Source organism: Mastigoproctus giganteus, chromosome 4 (assembly GCF_048544385.1).
Source record: "Mastigoproctus giganteus isolate SK-2022 chromosome 4, ASM4854438v1, whole genome shotgun sequence".
NCBI lineage: Eukaryota > Metazoa > Arthropoda > Arachnida > Uropygi > Thelyphonidae > Mastigoproctus > Mastigoproctus giganteus.
In genome coordinates, this window is record NC_143578.1 from 187,603,260 (window position 1) to 187,627,972 (window position 24,713).

The 24,713-nt window shown below is 41.2% G+C and overlaps 1 protein-coding gene across 4 annotated transcripts in view; it reads left to right on the forward strand.

Annotated features, from left to right (window-relative positions):
- LOC150087264 (very long chain fatty acid elongase 7-like) overlaps positions 1-24,713 on the forward strand; it is a 110,668-nt gene that overhangs the window by 27,869 nt on the left and 58,086 nt on the right. For all 4 annotated transcript variants that reach the window (XM_090371924.1, XM_090371927.1, XM_090371925.1 and 1 more), the window contains exon 3: positions 12,369-12,436. In XM_090371924.1, coding sequence (XP_090228050.1) covers positions 12,379-12,436 — 58 coding nt within the window. In that variant the 5' untranslated portion in view covers positions 12,369-12,378. The remainder of the gene's footprint in view (positions 1-12,368; positions 12,437-24,713) is intronic.

The following is a 24,713-nucleotide window of genomic DNA, read 5'->3' on the forward strand; positions in this document are numbered from 1 at the left end:
TGCCTTATACAGAAGTATTATTACATCCCTATCTCTACAAGCAATTGTTCGATAAATCATCGACAGGACATAATGGTCCTTTCTTGCCACCTGTCTACACTGCTCGGAGAACTTCACCGTATCTTAACTTCCACATCGCTTTCTTTCTCTACTGTTTTCAGTTCAATCCCACCAAGTGAAAATTATTTTAGGGTTACTATTCCCCATGTATAAGATCTTGCATTAAAAGATAACTGTCCCTTTTCGGTCCATCTGTGAAAACTGTAAGTCGCCCTGAAGAAGCCGTGTTTGGTGCTGATCATTAACTACTCCACCATTCTTGATATCATCTGCAAATTTTGACATCACGTCCTTTATCACTTCATCGATGTCATTTAAGAAAATCATCCCCCTATACCTCCTTCCTTGCATGGCATTCTCAGTACATCTAAGGATTTTCTCTGTGATTACAAAACAAAAATTAGTAAAATTCTTTGCTGAAAGCTAAAAACAATGTCGAAATTATTTTCTACATCCAGCTCATGAGTGACTGTGTCAAAATAGCTAACATGTTGTGTAAAGGAAAAATCAATTTCTATCTAAATGATCCTGTAATGCACTCCTCATCGTTGCCTCCATGATTTTCCTTACTACTGAAGTCAGACTAACTGGTCGCTATGTTGTTGTTGTTGTTTTGGTTTTTAGGAGCATTAGCAACTAAGGCCATATTGCTCCGGGATATGCGGTGGTCATTCCCTGACCTTTCCGCATCTTCCGTATTTGGTGGTGACGGCTGGAACCCCGGTCTAATCAAGAAGCACTGTGATACGCACTACTGCTCCTTCCCACCTGGCTACGGAGGCGCCAACTGGTCGCTAGTTACCCTCTTCACTCTTAGTGCAACCTTTATGTATCAGAGATACATAACTTCTCCATTCCAAAGAAATAACGCCCGAGTCTCGTGACGACCTCATAATTAACCGCAATGGTCCAAAGCTCTCTTGCTGTCTCCCTCAAAATTTCGGGTGTATGACACCAACTCCAGAAGCCCTACTCGTCTTTAGGCTAGAAAGCTTTTCTATTAAATAATCATTTGAAATTTCAATATTACTGATTTCATGCTTTCTAGCTTCACTCGTATGGTTTCTCCTCAATAAGAAGGATCGTTCCTCTGTAAATATCAATGCAAAGTACCTGTTTAATTCATCTGCAACATCATCAGGATTATCTATAACTTTCTCTCATACATTATGCAAAATCCGACCTGATTTGCTCTTTTCTTATTAGTATTACGTCAAGGGTTCAAGGAAAAATTCTGTGCCCTTTCTTGCTCTCTTAGCCAGCGATTTTCTCATACTCTGCATTTGCCAAACTAACCTTTTCTGTGGTATTGTTACAGATCAAGTTGCAGCTGTTATAGGCTTCAATACTTTTTATCTCACTGTTACGCGATAAACCTTTGGTCGTATAAATTCCTCTCTGAAGAGACGGTTGGCCACAATGTGAATTATTTATGTGAATATGTACACACATAGCCAAAAAATTATAACCACCCCGGTCTCCATGAGTGGGCGCATCCCATTGCACCTAGGAATGAAGTCAACGACTGGCGCAGCATATATAGTGACGGCACGGTAGTGCCTGTCAGTTCGTCAGTACGAAGCCCGTGCAATAGGGAAAAGGAAGATCCGGATGGGGTTTGAACGGGGAAGAATTTGTGGAGCTAGGATAGGATGCTAAATAAGAGTAAGATACTGGCCCCGCCAGCATCTCAACAACACAGGCATTGTCGGTTGTTCGAGGACGGCCGTAGTGAAGGTGTGGCGGGAATGGTCCGAAGAGGAACACATAACCACCCACAGTGTCAGGACGGGAAGACTACCACTGGTTCATAGTCGAGGTGAACATCGGTTGGCATGCGCTATCCGGGATAACAGCCAGGACGCTCAGAGCAACGGTTCCGAGGACACTATCCAGCGGACGCTGTAACGAATAGGCCTAAGCCTGTGCGAATCAAGGTTCCAGCTCCATCATGCCAATGGAAGGGTGCGGATTCAACTGCATACAGATAAACAGTGTCTGCGCGGGTAGCACAGTGGTATCGTCACCGTCCTCTCCACACCGGGTGGAAAAGGCCTGGGTTCGAATCCCGTCGATGACGCGAGGAACTTTAATGGGCTTTTTTCACTCCGTGGCTGAGTTAGTTGGTCTCAGGCGTAGATAGCGAGGTTTTTTTCCCCAGTAACTGGGGATTTTTCGTCCAGCAAAACAGGCAAATCAACATAGAGCATACGCAATTTACAGACACAAATACGGGTTAATGTATTTAATTACGGGCAACCCTAAAATAATAATAATAATAAAAAATACAGATAAACAGTGTAGAGTGCACGGTTGGACAAAAATAGGTAGGTGGAATCATGGTGATTCCATGTACATTACTGGGTTCCCTCCTCCCCATTAAACATAGACACTCACCCCTAGATCCTACCTCCACATTTTCGGACAAAGTTTGCCTTCCATGGTGACCTTGTATTCAGATGGCACTGAACTCATGACAAAGCCTCGTGCCACAAGGCATGCATTGTGCAGGAATGCTCCAAGGATCATGTCCAACCGTTTCGTGTGCTTCCCTGGAGGACAAATTCCCCAGACATCCTTCCCATCGAACATTTTCTTGAGGCGGTGGAACGCAGCATTCGTCAGTCCACGCCAGTGCCTCACTCCGGTACGTCCTTCTGTCCAGGATACTCGAAGCCACTTTCCGCAGTCTCATGAAGTTGATGGCACACAGGGCGCAAGCAGTTATCATAGCGAAAAGGCAACCCTACACGCTATTAGGTGGGTGGTCATAATGTTTTGGCTCATGAGCGTATGTTGATGAGTTCGTTTGCATGTCTGAAGAAGAAAAACCCGACAGAAATCCTGGAGTAAAGTTCTACATGTTCGTCTGAGATTGTCTAACTCAGCTACGAATGGAAAGACTATAGATTTTACTGATCTACGACATGAGTCGAACCAGACCTTGCCTTATGGGTGGTAAAACGAAATACAAGTACCAAAGGGAAATGAAGTCCCTCCTAGAAGACGAGGGATGGATTTAATCCTTATAATTTCAATAATACAAATGAAGCAGCAAAGTAACTTTAGTCTTATAAATAACATTTAATGAAGATTCTCGTAATTACAAATTGCATTTTGGGTGATTTGTAATTACGAGAGCCACTGAAAATATTTCTGCAGAGTGCTGCCTTTAGAAAAATACAAATACTGACACGATGGCACTAGAGTTGTTCGTTCATCTCAGATTAGGTTAGAGAGCCTTCACATCAATAAAGATGACAAATATCAAGGATAGAAACGTGGGTCAGTACATATAAATTACCGTAATAAAAACGACTCTAGGTTTGTGAAAGAAGTTGTTAAACAAGTTCTCAGCTCCGTTATTACACAGCGCTGACGTTGCCGCGTTAGCTAGAGCTAGTATCAACTGGGAGAGGTTGCAAACTAGTTCCTCATGTAGAAAATATGGATTGCCATAAAGTTTTGTTTACTACAACACCTATATGCGACATTTTCTACGTTCTAAATAAATACGTGGTCTCTCTCTGCCCCTCCTACCAACGAAACGTGAATGCACGTATCCATAACTGAAGAGCCAGTTCAAAACTGCATCCTCCACAGTGTTTAAGAAACATTCAAGACGTGCACTTACTCTAAAGATCACGAGCTTCATATTCTCTCTTTGTAGCTCTGTGATGGAGCACTGTGTGCCTCATGGCATAATATTATGCTACGAGGAAATCATAAAGTCACAAAATAAGGGGGGTGGGGAAAGTAAGCAGAACACAGAACGTAGCATTTGTTTTTAAAGTCCCATCGCCTTATCAAATTTCTGGAGCGTAAAAAGACATCTGCTGTTGTTATCAATAACGCACATCATTTTCAACCTCCACATAGTCAGAAAAATGTTTGCAACTAAACTGGGGTTTAACCAGAACAAACACATTGTTAGAAGCAAGGTCAGGACTGTGGGGAAGACGATCAACAAGTTCCCACCCCTGTCATTACTGGTTTCTTGGGTATACGCTTTGTAGTCTGGTTTGTCAAACAGCACTGCCCTCGTGGGTAGCAGAGTTGGTAGAATCGCCGTCCTCCCCACAGAGGGAGAAAAAGACCTGCGTTCGAATCACGTCGATGACGTGAGGAATTTTTATGGGCCTTTTTCACAACGTGGGTGAGAGTCGGTCTCAGGCGAATGCTGCACTGTTTTTTCCTTCCGGAAACTCGGGTTTTCATTCAACAAACAGAAATTCGACCATAGAACACACACCATTTACAGACAATATATACGGAGCAATATGGCCTTAGTCGCTGATACTCCTAAAACCCTACGACACTAACAACACTGCATTACTCAACAGCGCAGGCGCAGTTTTCTGCTAATTAAGCTTCTAATAAAATATAATAAACTTTGTAATAAAATGTGAAGGGGAAAAAAAAAAAAAAAAAACCACCATCCTACTGACAGTACAGCCTTTGTTCTTCTTCGTTGAGGATGAACCTCGATACTTTGTTGCATTTATGTGTTTGGATTCAGGGGAGAAAATTATGTTAAATTATGTACACCACCAGTTGCAACAGCAATTGACTCCTTTTTATACAATAGCGCGTTTCCAGAACTCGATAAAGCGACGAGATAGGCATATTAAATGTTTTTGCTGATAATATTATGCTGAAGAATCAATAGTATTTTCAGGTCAGTTTCTCCCTTTTTTTATTATTTCAGGTTTTACTTACTGTCTCTCATACTATGCTGCGGGAAAATTAACAATTGCAAAATGGTGCTTTTCTCCTTACAAACAACACTGCTCTACATCATCCAGACGTACAAGCCTTACACCCTCAGTTCCGTTCCTACCCAGTGCTAGATTAAACGCATAACGGGTTCTAGGTACTGTACAGTGTAATTTTGGGGGTCCCCATGTTAAAAATAAATACAGTAGTACTGGACACTAGCTTGTGTCCTAAGCCATAGTGCTGCTCTGTTTCTAGCACTAATCAGAACCAACTTTTGTTGTTTTTTTTTCTTGACCCAAGATATGGGTCAAGAAAAAAACAACTTTGGGAGAATGAAAGAGACCTGGGGGTAATTGTGCAGTCGGACACTAAATTCTCTGATCAGTGCAGACGGGCTGCCAGAGCAGGTCATGGAGTTTTGTCAATGATATATAGGAATTTCGCTAACAGAGACAAGGAGGTGATTATACGTTTGAGGCAATAGCCAGGCCACGCCTTGAGTACTGCGTACAGGTCTGAAAGCCTCATCTTGCTAGAACGAGTACAGATAAGGGCAACAAGATTGGTGAGAGGAACAAAGGAGTGCTTAAGTGCTTGAGCGTCTTAAGAAGAAAAGCTGAAGTTCTGCAAGTTGCAGCATCTGGAGACTAGGCATCTGCGAAATGATCTGACTGAAGTGTACAAAGGCCTTGAATGGTTTCAGCAGACTCAACGCTGATGGGATACGTCGATTTGCTGAGATTAAGAACCTGAGGGGGCATAGATTCAAATTGAAGAAAGACAGTTGTTGAATAGATGTGCGGAAGTTTGCCTTTAGCCAGCGGGTAGTTGATTGCTGGAACACACATATCTTTTGTTGTGGAAGTTAGCTTAAATAAATTTAAGGCGGAACTAGACAAAAATTTGGAGTGACCGGATGGGTGAAATAGGAAGGGGTTTTTTTTTTGTTGTTTTTTGACTGATGCTCTATAAGCTTGCTTTCTTGCATCATATGCCTCTGCTAATGCTAATGCTAATATAGCTATGTACGTATTTCTAGGCAGGAGTGCGGACTTAGTGCAAAAACCGTTCGTCTTATGTACGAAGCTGTTCTCCTTCTTCTTCCTATTGTTACTTATATGGCTGGAGCCTGGTTTCATCGTTCCAGGCGCCTTACCCTTCACTTTAAGCCTAATTCTATTCAGCATACTTTTTTTCTTGCCCTTGTTCGTACCTGCCGCACGGTCTTCACTCCCGCAGTCCAAATTCCGCGCAGCCATCCCTTCCCCTTGATTTTCTCTTAGTATACAGCGGGCTTTCTTATTATATACGACAAGGTCGTTCTGGTGAATTTGATAAATTTTAATTGACCCTGAAGCGTCTCCTAAAGAAGAAAAATCTCGCTGTTTCCAAATTTTATTGTACTTCATCCAAAGGTACAATTAATTATAAGTTTTGTCCACTGTCTACGTTTTCTTGCAATAGTTCACTCTGAGCTCACTCATTTGTTTATCATTTCCGGCAGTGGCTAAATTAATACCAAGTTATTTTATTTCAACCTTTTCACAAGGCAGTTTTGTTCCTGTGGTGTTCGCGACGACGTTCCTCATATATTATTCTACTAGTCCAGTTAAATAATATGATATTGTTTAACTTCTCCATTCTTACTTTTCTTTCCTGTCCCATTCCTCTCTTCTCTCTTATTTATTTTTATTTTTAATTTTATTTTATTTATTTTTCTGGTAGTTGAGACGCGGGCAGTCTTAACTACGGAATGTCTGGCACCCACTGGTATTGCACTACCTCCAGTAGGTGCGGAATATTGTCCGTTTCAGGACCAGCAGACGAGATTCTTAAGGTGGGCTAAGGCACCTACTTGATTGTGGCCCACCTCCTCGTGGTGTAGATGGATACTGGGCAGGCTTTCGAGGTGATTGCCTTCCTGGTGACTAAGTGGCCAGAAGCTACCAGACAACACAACAACACTTTCACTGCACAAATACAACATTACACATCTTTCTGGCCTTTTTCAGAGATCTGTATCATCACAGTGTACTACGGCAAAGTTGAACTAAAGTTCTGGAGCTGCCCTGCATAAGGTACTATACATATCTACATGCCCGAAAGATACGAAGCATCGGTGTACTATGTCTGTAAACTATGCGTATTCTGCAACTGGTTTACCTCTTTTGATGAATGAAAACCCGAGTTTCAGGGAAGGAACCGCGCAGCCATCGCCTGAAATCGACACTCGGCAATGGTGTGAAAAAAGTCCATAAATATTGCTACTGTCTTGAAGGAATTTGAGCTCACTCCTTTTCCAAATAAAAATAGTGATCATAACGATACTACCCACAAGCCTCTGCAACTACTAGTAAACATCCAGGAAACCGGGATCTTTACTCTCGGAATAGAATTTAGTACACACAGTTCCATGCACACTCAGTTCAGACTTAAATGCATAACGGATCGCAGCTATCACGATACCGCTGAGTGTGCTGAGCGTTGGGATTTTCTGTTTTTGCCATGATTAGCATTGACCCGACGGATGAGCATATGTAGAGTAGGTTAAGGACCGAACCTTCAACTGAAATAGGCAATAATTTATACAACATGTTAAGAAATGTCGAAATGCACACAGGAAACTGGAAGATTCGGCTTCCCGAAGATTGTGAACTTGATGAACCGACACTACGTGACGCAGGGTCATGAACAAAGTGACATCGCCACCAATCAATGGCTATAACCGGGTAGGAGAACCGTAAGCCTTAGGGAAACATAAAGATGATGATGATGATAATAATAATAATAATAATAATAATAAGCACTATGCAATAATATCAACGTGGCTAAACCAGTTTAATCACGTACACAGTGAAATTTTCTGGTTTGAATACAAATTTCCTCGATCGCGACCGGTAACTACCATAAGCTCTTGCCATTCTTGATCGTTGTTTCATCATCCAGTTATTAAAGTACATTAAAAGTTAAAAAACTTCCCTCAGTTTACTGAATTCAGGTAGCAGATGCACTCATAAATGGGCCATTTTTACGTATATTTTCAGTTTTTTTTTTTTTGTTGTTTTTTTTTAAGCAATACGAGTTAACTTTGAAGAAAATAGAAACGGCACAAATTGCTCGGGTGATTCTTCTACCAAGTTCATTCAAAGAACACTGATTTGAAATCATCAGTCAAATTAAATTCGCTTGATGAGCTCGAATCAGCACATTTTCCATGGTCCTCACCCGAAAGATTAAAAAAAAAAAAAGTTCTATTTCTCCTTGAATAGATGGTTAAAATTTACTGAAATAGTTCATTCAGTGTTCGGAAATCATCGCGTGTTGTAGTCAAATAGAAATGGCAATACACCAGAAACAGATACATGCACCCGTCCCAGATCATGTGCAATGCTTTGAAAACTTTTAATGCAACATCTCGTATGCTGTGCTCCAGAAACGGCGCTAGCGTTTGTGGCCTCTGAAACAAAACCCTGTCACGGCGCCTAATTTATATCGTATCTTAACAGGCATATACATTTTTTTTTTTGTATATATATTTATTTATGTATTTAATCAGGTAAAGAAAAGGTTACATACAGCCCTGGACAAGAATAAAATGCTTGGAGGGTAAACACAACTACAAAAATTAATACAATATCAATATTAGGTAAAATAAAATATAAAGAGATGACGTCAATAATTAATTACAGAAGTTAAGACATTACTGTATTTCAACATAATACTCTAAATATATTCACGTCTATCCAAGATGAGTGCGGGGATGCCGGCAAGATGCTGCAGGCTGTCCGGAACAGGAGAAGGAGCGCATATCATCCTCTAACACAGAAGCCACGTAAAGCGATGGTGAAATTAAAGCTCTAAAAATGCAAGATTGTGTAGGTATCAGCAAAAACTTTTGATCTGTAGGCTTTGTCCACGCAAATCGTCTCAGGGTTGATATTTAGTTGGTTGAGAAGCCCAATCGTATTTTCTGGGAACATATGGCTGAGCGAGTTGATTTGGTTGAGGGAAGGTCTGATCAAAGATGTTTTCCGGTTAGTTTTCTGCTGTTCTTCGTAGGCAGGATGATAAGGCTATCGATGTTAGGAGCATCTAGTCTACCTGAAATGAGCTTGGAGAGGGTAATTATGTTACGAGTGGTGACGATTTGCTTCCATGCAGCGAGCGTAGTATATCCCTAGAGATAGTAAGGGGATGTCCTGAAATCCTATGCGTAGGGTACCACCGGTACCACACAAATTCGGACAAACCTAGTTATCAGCTTGCTATTGCCGTAACCCACAAGTTCCTGTAGAGCCGCCCAAAGGGCTGCCACGAATTTGTTTCTTGCTTCCTTGAAGTGCTCCAGAAAGGTCAGGTTCGAATCCCAGACCAAACCTAGATCCCTGTGAGAGTTGACAAGTTTAATTCGATGTCCATTTATATAGACATGCATTGGATTTAATCTTCTCCTCTTTGTAAATGGTAAATGGGCAGATTTTTCGGCATTTAATGCTAAATACGGTGGTTTCTCGTATTCTGTCTATCTTGTGAACTCCTCTGACCGTTTGGTCGTCCCGGAGTATAAACAGAAATTTTATTTATTTATTTAACTCAAGACCAATGTATGAAGAAAGATACATATCTGAGAGATTTGTTTTGTTGCAGCTCATTGGACAGAGCGCTTGCTCCGGCTGCCCCGAATGAACGAAGAGCTTCAGATCCTTAGCGTACGATATCATGTTTTGAAAATTTGCTAACAGTGGTTCGAAAGCCTCTGCGAACAGCGCTGCTGACAAAACGCCACCCTGTGGAACCCCTCTGAAGGCAGTAAAGGCTCATGAGACCATTGCGCTCAACAAAGAGCCGTCTTTCATGCAAAAATTTTTTTGAGTACAGTGAGGAGTTTATCGGAGATCCTGAAGTAGGTCATTAGGATGTTAAGTAGAGATGTGATAGAAATCCTATCATATGCAGATTTAACGTCAAGAAAAATGATGTCGAGCTACGTTCGAGCTTCCTGTATGTGAAACAGCGTTTGAAGGCGATTGGTGGCAGTAGATCTCCCAGGGATAGTCTGGCATGGTCTGTGATGAAAATAGTGCTCAATAAGTTGCGCTAGTATTGTCTTTTCAAAAACTTTAAGGAGCGAAGAGCCCATTGAGATCGGACGAATATCCTTTGCAGTTTTAGGCCTCGAATTCTTCGAAATGGGTTTGACGCAGTAATGTGTCCAAATTTGAGGCACCGAAGATGTTCGCACAATTTCATTAAAGATATGAAAAAGAACATCCACAATGAAGACACAGGATATATTTTAATGCTGTGACCAGACGACAGTAGCTTTGTTCGGTAAGTCGTTTATTACTTTCAACAGATTTTCCTTTGTGATATTAAGTGTAGACAGGGGAGTCAAATCGCGTAAAGGGATGGAGAAGGGACGATTAGATTCTTCCTTTACATAACTCTCACCAAAAGTATTGGCTGCTCATTCTGTGAAGAGGCTCTCCTCCATCTCAACATCCTTGCAGTGCTTTGCAAATGGCCGCTTCGAACATACTAATCTGTTAGCTATATATCTATAGCTGGCTTGTCGTTTTTGCTTCAGAAAAGGTGCGCGTTTCTTTTTAAAGTTGATAAAATCGTGTGTGGTTCCAGAACTCTTCCGTTTCCTGAAGGCACGCTGCTTATCTAGAAAGGCGGGCTTCAGATCTCTTGAGAACCATGGTTTTGTCCATTTGGAGAATCTGATGGTTTGTGAAGCTTCTTGAATAGCCATTGCTGTCACGTGGGAAGTAAGGCCATTAGTGGCTTCATCGATCGGCAGGGTGGAAAGTGCATCCCAGTTGGTTGAGGTGAAAAAACTCATAATGCCATCTTGCTTAATGAAATTAACTGAAAAAATGGTTTTGGTTAGGGCTTCATCACCCTTAGGATGCATCAAAGGGAACGTATAGGCAAAGGTTTGTGGTCTGGGTTAAAGGGAAAGGTCGGGATTGTAGGCGTCAAATCTGCAGTACGATGAAATACTAGGTCTAATGCCTGGTTGCACCTTGCAGGCTGTGATTCAAGGAAATCCAGCCCTAAATTTTCGATGAAGGTAATGAAGTCTCGTCTAGTTTCAGTATATCTTGGGGTGGGCTTATTGAAGTCCCCTGTAGGAAAAGTTGGTTTATCAGAGATGAGATGGCTCGCGAGCCATGAATTCGTCCCTGGAGTCTTGTGTATGATCAGGTGGAAGATAAATTAGACAAATTTGGATCTGGTGATTTCCACATGTAACATTGGCACACAAAGCGTTCTGTACAGCTGATCTTTAGCAGGAAAGTGAAAAATTACGATGGTTAATAACCATAACACCTTCCCCTCATCTTCCTTTACGATCATTAGAAGCTGCATGATAATATGAGGTTCTCAACAAGGTATCGAGCTGTTTATTGGATGGCATCGGTTTCTGTAAGGCAAATAATCCCGAAGAACAAGTGTGATTGCAGAGAGTGGAGCTTATTGCTGATGCTCCTGACGTTTTAAGTAAAAACTAAGCAGTGCTTGTCAGAGCTAATATCTTCTAATGTCGTCTGAGCTAATGTATATGCAGTAGCGCATCTAGCAGTGCCTATTTTAGGCGGCGCCTGTGTCAAGTGCTTCACTTGCGCACCCCCTAGCACCGGGCCTGCTGTGCCCCCACGCGCTGTATGTCTCTTACCGAAATACATTGCTGGTCAGGAAGCTCAGGTGACCCTGGCGGAGGCCAGCCAGAGTATGGTGGGCAGCCTGGCTCACTTCCCAGTGGGGGTGGTGGTGGCGGACAACGCAGGGTCCCACCAGGGGGCTCTGCGGCCGAGTAGCCACAGACACAACAGCAGAACATAACGCTACTTACATAAACCAGACATTACACTTTTCTGGCTTTTACAGAGATTCTATACTTCTTCAAAAAGTACTATGGTAGATGTGGAAAACCACCGGTTGAGCCTTCCACAAAACATTATGCCTCTACAGTACATGCTTGCACGCTTTGAGTTCAAAATAAGTGGGGGCGGTAAATATCAACGTAGACAAGAAATAATTCACTTTGTTCGGTAGTATTTACTAACGAACATGTGGTGCACATCAATACGAAGTCAAACATCGAAATAGAGTTCAGAAGGTAGCAAATGTCATCTTGTTGAATACTTAACTACTTTAAATGTACTGTTTCTTGATCGTGGTCCAGATCATATAAGATATTTCTATTTTACCCCATTTGCTTACTTAGAGATAAAAATTTAAATTATCTTAGAGAAAAATCAATTTCATTGTGGTAGAAAAAGTACGAGAGATGTAGTGTTATTGATTTTGAAATAAATTCTGCACGTAGGCTTTGCAACTACGGCAAAATCTTGTTTATGTGAATGAAATAATGACAGTTTCACAATTTTATGTTGGGTGGGTTATGATCATAAAGCTCGTTTTCGGGCCTTTGGAAGAGAATCTCTAAGGCAATTCTTCTGAACGTTCTTAAATATATGAGTGAGGTATTTATTTCTAATATATGATGTGAGTACTGTATATGTTTTATTATTTATGTATGCTCATCTTTTGTAAATAAGTAAATATTTAACTTTCAGGTCGAGCATCATGACGCCTACTTTCAATATCACCGATGTAGTCCTTGACAGCATATTTGGCCAACCTGGTTAGTAAAAAAACCTCTACTTTTAATTGAATTTTCGTTTGGAATCTTTCTTTATGCATTACTAAAATCTTTCTGTTTGCACTCTTTTAATTTAAAAAATGAAGCAATACTTGGTTTGAAAGCTCTAAAACTGCATTCTACGCAAGCTTATTTCTAAAATGACATGTAGAGTTTACATAACCATAACAATTTCATAAGCAAAAATAAAATAAGCAAAAAATTTTATTCAAAAATAAGCAAAATATTTTTAAAAGTGAAGCGTGTCTGTTATACTCTGCAGCACACAGCTATATATGAAGTTTTTCGAATTACTGTAATTACTTGTAATTATTATTGTTAGGAAGTTTAACGATACAAGAGCTACTGAAGCCAAATTGCCTCTGTTCAGTTTATTTCATATACTATATATATTATAGCTATTGACTATAGGCCAGTACGCGTCAAGTATGCCAACATAAGAGTTCTTCTACGTTGGCATGAAATCTGAGCTTTGTTCAATTCCCCGAATGACTGGAAAGCGTTTGAACAGATGCATACGTAAAGAGGACAGTCTATAAGAAAGTAACAGACCGTAAGTTGGGTGTGACAACTTACAGTGCACTGGGGGTGGATCTCCTCCCAATAATAAAAACAGATGTGTAAGATGAGTATGCCCAGTCCTGATTCTTGATTGTGCAAGGCTCAAGGGGTAGAATTTTTTTCAGCTTGGACTGTACTTGTTAACAGGAGAAACTGCTTCTATAGGGATGGGATACACCTAAATAGAAAGGGTGCAAGAATATTTGCTGATGCTATCGAGGCAGTGTTAGGTCGGAAAACTGCTAGCTTGGGGGGGGATACAAGGAATAATAGTTTAACAGTAGCCGTAGGCAGAGGTGAAGATGATTCTTGCACAACTTCTATTAGAATAAGTAGCGACCTGGAGCGTGGGGTGTTGGGGGTTTCAGGGACGGATGGCAGTCATCCTGAAATAGGTGGGTATATGGGATGTGTTAGGGTAACTAAGAATAGGAGTAGGAGCATGTATGCTTACATGTATACCAATGCTAGAAGTATAGTAAATAAATTTGATTTGCAAGTAGAGATAGGGACGTGATAATCCCATTATATAAGGCTTATGTTAGACCACACTTGGAATACTGTGTTCAAGTATGGAGACCGCACCTAAAGAAAGACATCGAGCTTCTTGAAAGGGTGCAAAGAAGGGTAACTCGCCTGGTGAGATCGGCAAAAGGGCGTCCTTATGAAGAAAGACTTCGAATATGTGGGTTGCAGAGTTTGGAAACTAGACACCTTAGAGGAGATTTGATTGAGGTGTTTAAGGCTCTGAGAGGCATCAGTAAAATGAATGAGGACAAAATTTTCAAGATTATAAATGATGCTAGAACTAGGGGACATAAATTCAAGTTACGGGGGGAAATATTTAGATTGGACTGCAGGAAGTTTTATTTTAGCCAGCGAGTTATAAATTACTGGAATAAGTTGCCTTCATGGGTGGAAGAGGCCGACAGTTTGGGGAAATTCAAAGGTCATCTGGATAGTACTTTCGGGTAGGGAAGCGCATAGGCTGATAGGATTAATTTCCTTTTTATTTATTTTTTATTTTATTATTTATTTATTTTTTATTTATTAATTATTATTATTTAGTTATTTATTTATTTTTTGTTTTTATCATTGTTTTGTTCGGATTTTTTTTTTTTTTTTTTGGCTGGTGCAGCATAAGCCATAGGCTTTCTTGCACCATACGGCCGTTACTAATACTAATACTAAGACATCAAAGGCGGATATTGGGATAGCAGAGACGTGGTGTCACACAGATATAAGGAATGCTGAACTGGAATTTGGGGAGTACAATGTGTACAGACAGGATAGAAAGGGAGGAGGTGTTATGCTGTTAATTAAGAAAAACATGAAATCAAAAGAAGTGCATCCAGTTGATATAGATGAACAGTGCACTGTTGAGTCAGTTTGGTGTGACATAAGCACTGCGAAAGTAAAAATAAGAGTAGGAGTGTGTTATAGGCCTAATGACTCGAATGAGTACAATGAACAATTGTACAGAGAAATAGAGTGGGCTAGTAAATCGGAATGTCTTATAATGGGGGGATTTTAACTTCCCAGATATTGACTGGAACTTGTGGGTTGGTCACTCACACACTAGTCAGACTTTTGTGGATTTATTGGATGATTGTTTTCTGCAGCAGCATGTTCGAGAGGCAACCAGAGAAAGTAATACTCTTGATCTGGTTATCAGCAGTGATCATTCGTGTATTAAAAATTTGCAGATAAAGGAACCACTAGGTAGCAGTGATCACAGTGTACTGATGTGGGATTTACTTAAAGATTTAATTACCATCAGGGGTAAAGGAAAGGTTTTTGCTTCCGTAAAGGAAGTACAGTGGTCTCCGACAGTTTTTAAGCTCTGTACAGTGGGATAAACTGACGATGTTACCAACAGTAAATTCTAAGTGAGAAGCATTCAAGGAATTAATCGTGGAAGCTACTAAAAATTTCATACCTATTAAGAAATATTGTTCAAGGTTTAGGCCTAAATGGTTATCAAATGAACTAATGAGACTCGTAACAGAGAAGAAAAATGCATGGGAGGCATATAAATTATCAAGCGACTCGGAAGCCTATGGCAGATATAAGCTAGTCTGTAATCAGGTGACAAATGAGGTTAGGCAGGCGAAGGCAGATTACGAGAAATCTTTGGCAAAGGATGCTAAGAAAAACAGCAAGGATTTCTTTACTTATATAAACTCTAAAAGGAAGGGGATGAATCTGATTGGTCCACTTAACATCGATGGTTCGACTGTTGATGATCCTGCTCAGATAGCAAACAGTTTGTTTGCTATCTGCATCTACATTCACACATGAGGAATTATTAAGGTTTGAAAATGGCAGAAGGTTATCAAATTGTAGCAGGATACTTAATGATTTTGTAATAACTGAAAGCAAAGTGGAAGAGAAATTGTTGAAGTTAAACATAAGAAAAGGACCTGGGGTGGATGGAATCTATCCAGTTATATTAAAGGAGGCGGCAAAGCAACTAAGCAAACCCTTAGCCATAATTATGAGAGCATCCTTGGACTCAGGAGAGGTTCCCACGGATTGGAGATGTACAAATGTATCCCCAATTCACAAAAGGGGATCGAAGGGTGACACGAGTAATTACAGACCAGTTAGTTTAACTTCTGTTCCGGGTAAAATAATGGAGTCACTGGTTAAAGATGCATTGCAGGATCATCTAGACAAGACTGCAGCAATAATTCAGACACAGCATGGGTTTGTTAAGGGAAAGTCTTGTCTGACAAATTTGATAGGATATTATGATGTGGTTACAAAGGAACTGGATGCAAAAAATAATTTTGATATCATATATTTGGATTTCAGGAAAGCTTTTGACACTGTTGCGCATGGAAGACTATTGTACAAATTGGAGCAGAATGGTATTAAGGGTAAGTTGCTACAATGGATAAAAGGATGGTTAAGTGGGAGAAGACAGAGGGTGGGATGCCGACCGGGCTAGCCGAGTGGGTAAAGTACCTACCCGGCAACCCAAAGGTCGCGGGTTCGATTCCCGCCTCGGGCTTGGATCAAAGTACTGCAAAAACCTTGGGAGGTGCAATATGGCCACAGAAGCCGATGCACCAACAACTACCAAATCAAAAAAAAAAAACAAAACACAGAGTGGTAATCAATGGGTGCTACTCTACTTGGACTAATGTTATTAGTGGAGTCCCACAGGGTTCGGTATTAGGTCCACTGTTGTTTTGTATATTTATCAATGATATTGATGAAGGTATATATCAGGCTTAATGTCGAAGTTTGCAGATGATACAAAGGTTGGCAGGGTTGTTAATGACAGTAATGGTATGGTGTGCTACTTTACGTAACAGGATCTAGAAATTTTGGGCAGATGGGCTGACAAGTGGCAATTGAAGTTTAATATTGACAAATGCAAAGTACTGCATATTGGTAGAAGTAACCCCAGAGAAACGTACCAACTGTGTGGTACTACACTTAAGGTGGTAGAAAATGAAAAAGATCTGGGAGTAATTGTGCAGTCAGATATGAAGTTTTCTGAGCAATGCAGACAAGCTGCCAGGGCAGGTCATGGGGTTTTGTCAATGATATATAGGAATTTTGCTAGCAGGGAAAAGGAGGTGATTATCCCTCTGTATAAGGCAATGGTCAGGCCATGCCTTGAGTACTGCGTACAGGTCTGGAGGCCTCATTTTAGGAAGGATGTATATTTACTTGGCGTGTACAGAGAAGGGCAACAAGATTGGTGAGGGGAATGAAGGGATCCTCTTATCAAGAGAGGCTTAAGTTCTGCAAATTGCAGTGGCTGGAGACTAGGCACGTGCGCGGTGATCTGATTGAGGGGTATAAGGCCTTGAATGGGTTCAGCACGCTGAATTCTGATGGGATCCTTCCACTTGTTCAGATTACGAACCTAAGGGGGCATAAATTCAAATTAAGAAAAGACAGATGCAGATTAGATGTGCGGAAATTTGCCTTTAGCCAGCGGGTGGTTAATTGCTGGAACAAACTTCCATCTGTCGTTGTGGAAGTTGATAGGTTGAATAAATTTAAGGAGGAACTGGACAGGCATTTGGAGGGAATGGTGTGATTTTTTTTTTTTTTTTTTTGGCTGATGCTGCATAAGCTAATACACTTGCTTTCTTGCATCAAATGCCATTGCTACTACTACGGCGACGCATCTTTCAAGTGTCTGCCTTATCAACTGTCACGCACTGCAACGCTTTTCTCACAATCACATTCTCATTGATTGTACACTATACACTGATGCCCGAAAATCCTCATTCAGTATTATACGAAATCTTCAAGAACCTTTAACACTTCGTCATATTATAGGCAATGATGCAAATCTTCAAGAATTTTTCTGCTTCCTCAAAGAGATACAACTATATGATTGCATCTGATATGATTCTATAATCACAATATCTGAACTCCATACCTTTGATAGGCGCAATATGGCCCTAGTAGCCCTTGCGCCAGAAATAACAATACCAATGCTACTACTACTACTACTACAATTCCACTTCTCGTCTGAAACCAGAGAGCCACAAGTTTGGATCTAGCATCGAATTAGCAAAGACGGATAGAAATTATATTAAAAGTGGTAAGGTCCAGCCAGCTTTGTACATGTCAATTGGTGGGGTTCAACTAATGTGCAAGAGCCGCCATACATAAAAGGTAAACTGCAGCCATTATCAATCCACTGCAAGATGGAAGCCTCCTCAACGATTCATGTTGTGGGAAGTAGACCATAATCTGCCACGCTGGTCCAGTGAGTGTTGGCAGATCGACCGTATTTAGCAGTCAGGGGCTTGAACCCCGGTCTACAAAAAGAGCGTGTGCTACTGCACTCCCGCTCCTGACCACTCGGCTACGAAGGCCTCCCATCATACATAAGATACTATAAATGCCTGTATGCATGTTGAATAGCCCTTCCGGGTAGTATAGCGTTTATAGTCACCTCCCGTTTGTGCGGTGTAGAAAAAGCCTGGGTTCGATTTCGATTCAACGATGCAAAGAACCGTTATGGACAACGTGGGCGTTGTCGGTCGTTCTGGGGTAAGGAGAAAAACCCGAGCTACAGGTTTTTCGTCCAAGAACACAGACAAACCGACCAGAGCAGCCAGAAAATGGATGGGCGAAAGGGGAATTTTTTTTTTTTTTTGGCTGATGCTGTATACGCGTGCTTTCTTGCATCATAGAGTATGAGATTTCAGCTGGGGAAAATCTCTTATATAAAAAATGTTTAGTTTTTTTTTGCTTTCTACATGTCGAATGAAAGAGGAAATGAAAAATAATAAGAGTTATATGATGCTATGAAAGAATGGATTAAAAATATACATATCTCGTCTAAGAGCTGCGAATAAAGAATTTTTTTTTTTTTTTTTTTTATTAATTGTTGGCGCATCAGCTTCTGTGGCCATAATGCACCTCCCAAGGTTTTTGCATTTTACCGTGATCCAAGCCCGAGGCGGGATTCGGACCCGCGATCTTTGGGTTCGAGGAATACAGAGCCCTGACCAACTTCGCTCAAGAACTCTTCTCAAGAAGGAGAACCCTATATGCAATACACCAGGAGTGAAAGGCGACCAGCCAGATAACAAAAAAAAACATCCTTTAGGACACACCCCAGAATGAAATTATGTGGAAGCTACTATCTGTCTACCAAGAAACCCTGCCTATGTACCAACAAATATGAGACCTAAATGAAACTGACAAATATACTGAATGAAGATAGAGAACCAAAAACAGACATTCAACTTGGACGGGACACTATCCCACAAGTGACTCTACTACCGGAGTTATGACTACACTACGACTGATGCAGCCTCACTGCCATGTAGCCAAATGGCAATCTCTACCAGCTCCCTTGCCTGGTACCTTTTTTTTCCTATCCCTGGCAGGGGGGAGGAGGAGATGGTCTTCCTGTTTCCTCCCTCCCCTACCACCCCATATATTTCGCCTGGTGAGGCATGGGCATGCCTTACTGACCATCTGGGGTTGCCTTCCCTATCGACCCCATACTTCTGTCTTTCCCAGTCTTCAGTCTCTTCCCCCTACTCTGACTAATACGCCAGCGTAAACCCCACATAATTAATCAATATTATCGATTTCTAAACTGAAAACTGAACCATATCAACTTCTCCTGGCTTTTCTAAACTTAAGTGCCCCCGTTTTTTTTTTTTTTTTTTTTTAAGGTCCTAGCCACCGAAATCTCAGGAAATTAGGTGGCAGGACCTGCCAGAGTGCATATAAGCTACTGGGTTCCTGGTCTGCCTCCACGGGGCTTAAGGGGGGCAACGTTGGGCCCCAATTGGGGTTTAGCGGCTAAACGACCAGAAGAACAACGGTACATGACATTAAACGATCCAAGACACACACACTTTTAAATCTCTGGCATTTACAGCGTACTGTAACACACCACAATGTAAACTACGCGGAAATGGGGGAAACCCCTGGTGCCGCTTGACCCTAAACACACTTACACTTACCTTTGGGTTCCACCCAAAGGTCGCGGGTCCGACATTGCTGCCACCTAGCCATATGGCGATCTGGGCTGGTAGCCTTGACCAGCCTGCTTTCACTCCTATTCCTTAGTGGGTGGGGGGAGATGGCTCGCTGTCTTCTCCTCCTCCTGCCATCCCCCACTGACTGCAGGGGCTATCTGCCCTATCGGCCCCTTACTTCTCTTTCTTCCCCCCAGCCTTCAGTCTCCCTACCCTTCTCTTTGACTATACACCGCGAAAGCCCCACGCATCCAAATTTAAATTAGCACCCAAATTATTGCCCGCCCCATTAGGCCTCTAGAACTTGTCATTTTAGCGTACAACCGCATTGTGATTTCGGGGAACAAACCCCACATACTATCTCGTAATAGCGATTTTGCAACTATACCACCGCGATTATCTTTTTTTTTTTTTTTTTTTTTATAGGACCCAGCCGCTGAAATCCAGGAAATTAGGCGGCGAGACCTGCCAGAGTATAATATATTTCAAGGTACACCTGGCCAGCTTCCTCGTTGGCATAGTACGGACAACGTCGGGTCCCATCAGGGGCTCGACGGCCAATAGGCCAGAAGAACAATAGGCACAACATACTACACAACACATGATCCACACACTTTTAAATCTCTGGTCTTGACAGAGTACTTTTCCCTCGATACAGCGAACACTCGCGGAGATGGGAGAAATTCCTGGTGCCGTTTGACCCTCAACATACTTTGTACTTTGGGTTCTGTCTTTTCCTCCCAGACTTCAGTCTCCCCACCCACTCTACCTGCACATACGCAAGCGAATGCCCTACACGTCGGAATTGATTTAATCGTCTCCAAATTACGTTTTTCGCCCATACACTCGGCCTTTCAAAAATTTAGCGTTATTCCTCATCGAATTTACCAAAAATATATATATTTATTTTTTATTTTTTTTCTCTTTTTTTTTTTTTTTTTTTTTTTTTTTTGGTCCTAGCCGCGGACCTGCCAGAGTAAATCTTAGTCTACTGGTGTTTCCTGGTCTGGCTCCACGGGGCGAAAGTGGGGCAACGTTGGGCCTCAGTAGGGGTCCAGTGGCTAAACGACCAGATGAACAACAGTACATGACACTACGCATATACAATATCCATACACTTTTAAATCTCTGGCATTTCCCAGCGAACTGGTTCACCCACAATGAAAGCAACGCGGAGATGGGGGAAACCCCCTGGTGCCGTTTGACCCTAAACACACTTTACACTTTACCTTTGGGTGGCCAGGCAGGCATTTTACCCACCCGGCTAGCCCGGTCGGCGAATAAAGAAATGGATTACAGGAAAAATTTGATGAAAATATATAGGCCAATAACACATTTTACTCCACTTTGTTTATATAAAATAAGATTCACTTTACTTGCACATGACAGTTAGGTACAGATAATCGGGTTAATACAATTAATGTAAAACCCTAACGCAATTACCCCTTAACTAAAAACCAAATTTTTGCGTGGCCTTATGGATCCTATATAAAATTCTGTCATAAAGGTTAGCGCAGTGATTACAATCCTGTCAGCAGGGAAAAAAGGAAGGTGATGGTGCGCAAAAAAGGTTTACTGTTTCATATATATGAGTATTTCATATATATGTTCACTTATCACATTTACTAAGTGTTGTAAACTACCATTACTATCTTATAGAAGTTAATAAATAAATAAATAAATAAATATTAATTTATTGCAAATACAGCAAGCCCATCACAGCACATGGCTAGGGGCAGATAATAATACAAAGGAAATAACATAAAGTAATCGAATATATGTACATAGCAGATTTCATATAAACATTAACAATGACCAGGAATTAATTTAGTTTACTGACATAACGAAACAGGCCTACGCGCTCTGGATTCATTGATTAATTTATTGTAGCTTAAACACAGAGCGTACAGATAAAGCAGAAATATATGAGCTTTCGGCTATATTATTTTAATTCTGACGAAGGCTACCATATAGCCGAAAGCTCATATATTTCTGCTTTATCTGTACGCTCTGTGTTTAAGCTACAATAAATTAATTAGTTTACTGATTTTAAATTGCTATTTTTAATTGTAGTTTTATTTAAACCTTGGTTAAAATGCATATTTTCTGATTTTAAATTATAACGAATTAAGTGAATTAAGTACAAGTTAGTGCAAATGCATCATATTAGTACACAGCCAATTCTAGATTAGCAAATTATTTGCAAAAGCGGCATCGTTTTAGTCATATCTCATATTGTGAATACCTTCACGACGAGTTACCATGACATTGCACTACTTCGAATAAGTAACGCTTCACCTAAGTTTAAAAAGATCAGCTTTAGCCAGTGTGAAAGGATAAAATAACATATGCTCTACATTTGTAAAATGAAATAACTGTATTGAATGGCGTTGTAATAAATATTACAACACAATACGAGCGCGGTAATAATATAATAAAGAATGATCATAATTTTTCATAAACAATCGTACTGCTTGCTATTTCTAACTAAGCTGCAGAATTTAAGATCAAACCAAGCTGCATCACATGCAGAGTGGCTGCAAGAGTAGCTCATGGTGTCTTATTAATGATATACAGGAATTTTTCTAGCAGGGATAAGGAGGTGGTTATTCCCTTGTATAAGGCAATGGACAGGCCACACCTTGAGTACTATATACAGGTCTGGAGGCCTCATTTCAAGAAGGATGTAGAGCTGCTGGAACGAGTACAGAGAAGGGCAACAAGATTAGTGAATGGAACACAGGGGTACTCTTATGAAGAAAGGCTTAATTTTTGCAAATTACAGTGTCTGGAGACTAGGCACCAGCGAGGTGATCTGATAGGTGTATAAAGCCTTGAATGGTTTGAGCATGCTCAATGCTGATGGGATTCTTCCTCTTGCTCAGAATAATCACCTGAGAGGGCATAAATTCAAATTGAGGAAAGACAGATGTAGGATAGATGTGCGGAAATTTGCCTTTAGCCAGCGGGTAGTTGGTTGGTTGGTGGAACAGACTTCCATCCCTTGTTGTGGAAGTTGATAGCCTAAATAAGTTTAAGGCTCGGCTGGACAGTTATTTCGAACGAACGGAGGGGTGAAGTGGAAGTTTTTTTTTTTTTTTTTTGGCTGATGCTGCATAAGCTTGCTTTCTTGCATCATATGCCTCTACTAATGCTAATGCTAATGCTAACATAGACACTGCGCAGTTGACTTGTGCGCACGGTGTGACCTTGGCGGTCAGTCAAGTTTATGTCTATTCAGTGTCACCTATACGCGAGGAATAGTATGCAGTTTTCAAATTTTGTTTCCATCTCAAGTAAACATCAGCTGAAGAATATGAAATGTTAAGAGACTTATGATGAATCTACGCTTCCATATAGCACAGCTCCAATTTTTTTTTTTTTTTTTTTTGATTTGGTAGTTGTTGGCGCATCGGCTTCTGTGGCCATATTGCACCTCCCAAGGTTTTTGCAGTACTTTGATCCAAGCCCGAGGCGGGAATCGAACCCGCGACCTTTGGGTTGCCGGGCAGGTACTTTACCCACTCGGCTAGCCCGGTCGGCCACAGCTCCAAGGTGGTTTAGAATGTTTAAAGATGGACGTGATTCAGTCACAAAAATCGGTGGTCCTGGAGCTCGAACCACTGCTGTCACCACAGAAACCATAAACACTACTTCTGTAACTGTTCTGTAACAGTAAGACAACTGTTAATAAATAAATAAATTTTCTATTTAAATTCCGGGACAACCACAGTCTGAGGAGTTCACAAGATAGAGAACACAAAAGCTACAGCGGCGTCGAGAATATCAGTAGGAAGCATGCACGGTATTCTCCATGACAATTTGCATATGACACGCGTTTGGGCACGTTGTGTTCCAAGACTACTCACACCGGAGCAACAGCAAGTTCACATGGGGCTTTGTCAGAAGATGCAACAGATGGTTACTGTAAATGGTGAGATTCTGTACATCAGTGCATAGTGTTTCTTGTCTAGCGGCACCGGGGATTTCCCCAGTGTCGCTAGACAATAAAAAACTACAAACTACTACGCTAGACTACAAACCGCGAAAGTGGGGTTCTCTATAAGATAACAAGGCGGATGACACATGGCTTCATCATTTCGACCCAGAGAGTAAGCAACAAAGCTTGTAGTAGTAGTAGTAGTAGGGTTCAGGAGAGCATTCAGCGACTAAGGTCATATTGATCCGTGTATATTGTCTGTAAATTGCGTGTGTTCTGAGGTGGAATTTCTGTTTTCTGGACGAAAAACCTGAGTTTCCCGGAAAAAAAAAACCATGCCACCCTCTTGAGACCGACTAACTCAGTCACGTTGTGAAAAAGGCCCATAAGAATTCCTCCCGTCATCGACGGGACTCGAAATCGGGTCGTTTCCACCCTGTGTGGGGAGGACGGTAATCCTACCAACTCTGCTATCCACGATGGCTTAACAAAGCTCTGTTTGGAAGTCTGCGTCATCACCAACACCCAAAAAAGCAAACTTTGTGTCTTTTGCAGGAAAAGTTATGGCCATCTCTTTTTTTTGACATCGAAGAAATGGTTTACCAGCATGTTGTGCCACATCAGACTGTTACAGAACCTTACTACAGAATCCCAGGGACTCACATCTGGTGAGTATGGGCTTGGCACACCAGGGTCCTGAGCTGGATATCATCATTCTCTCTTTTTTGGCGATTCCCTTCTACTTTTGACTTCCTCTCTCTCTCTCTCTCTGATCATATTCGTCATAAACGAACACAACTGCACGCAGATGGGTGGATGGTGCACCACGACAAAGCAAGACTCATAATACAGTCATTGAGTACTTAGCCAGAATTAAAGTCAAATGCGTTCCTCATCCGCCCTACCTTGCACCCTACGATTTTTTTTTTTTTTTTTTTAATTTCCAAAGTTAAAGAAAACGAGCAGCGAGGAAATCGTTTCCAGTTGCCAGAATAAATTGTAAGACATCGGAGGCGATTGCACGCCTCCGATGTCTTACAATTCCGATGTCTTACGATGTCTCAAATGCACGTCAAAAAATAGCTTCCACCATGATTTTGAAGCCTGTTGGGGTAAGTGCATTTCATCAAATGGGGTCCATCAAAATATGGATGATTAATAAAGGTATTTTGTGAAAAAAAAATTATTAAGTCTTTATTGAACAGCCCTCGTACATAACACGGTAAAGAATTGCGTTTCAGCAGCATAGTATCAATTGTCCTCAGAATTATACTGATTTGAA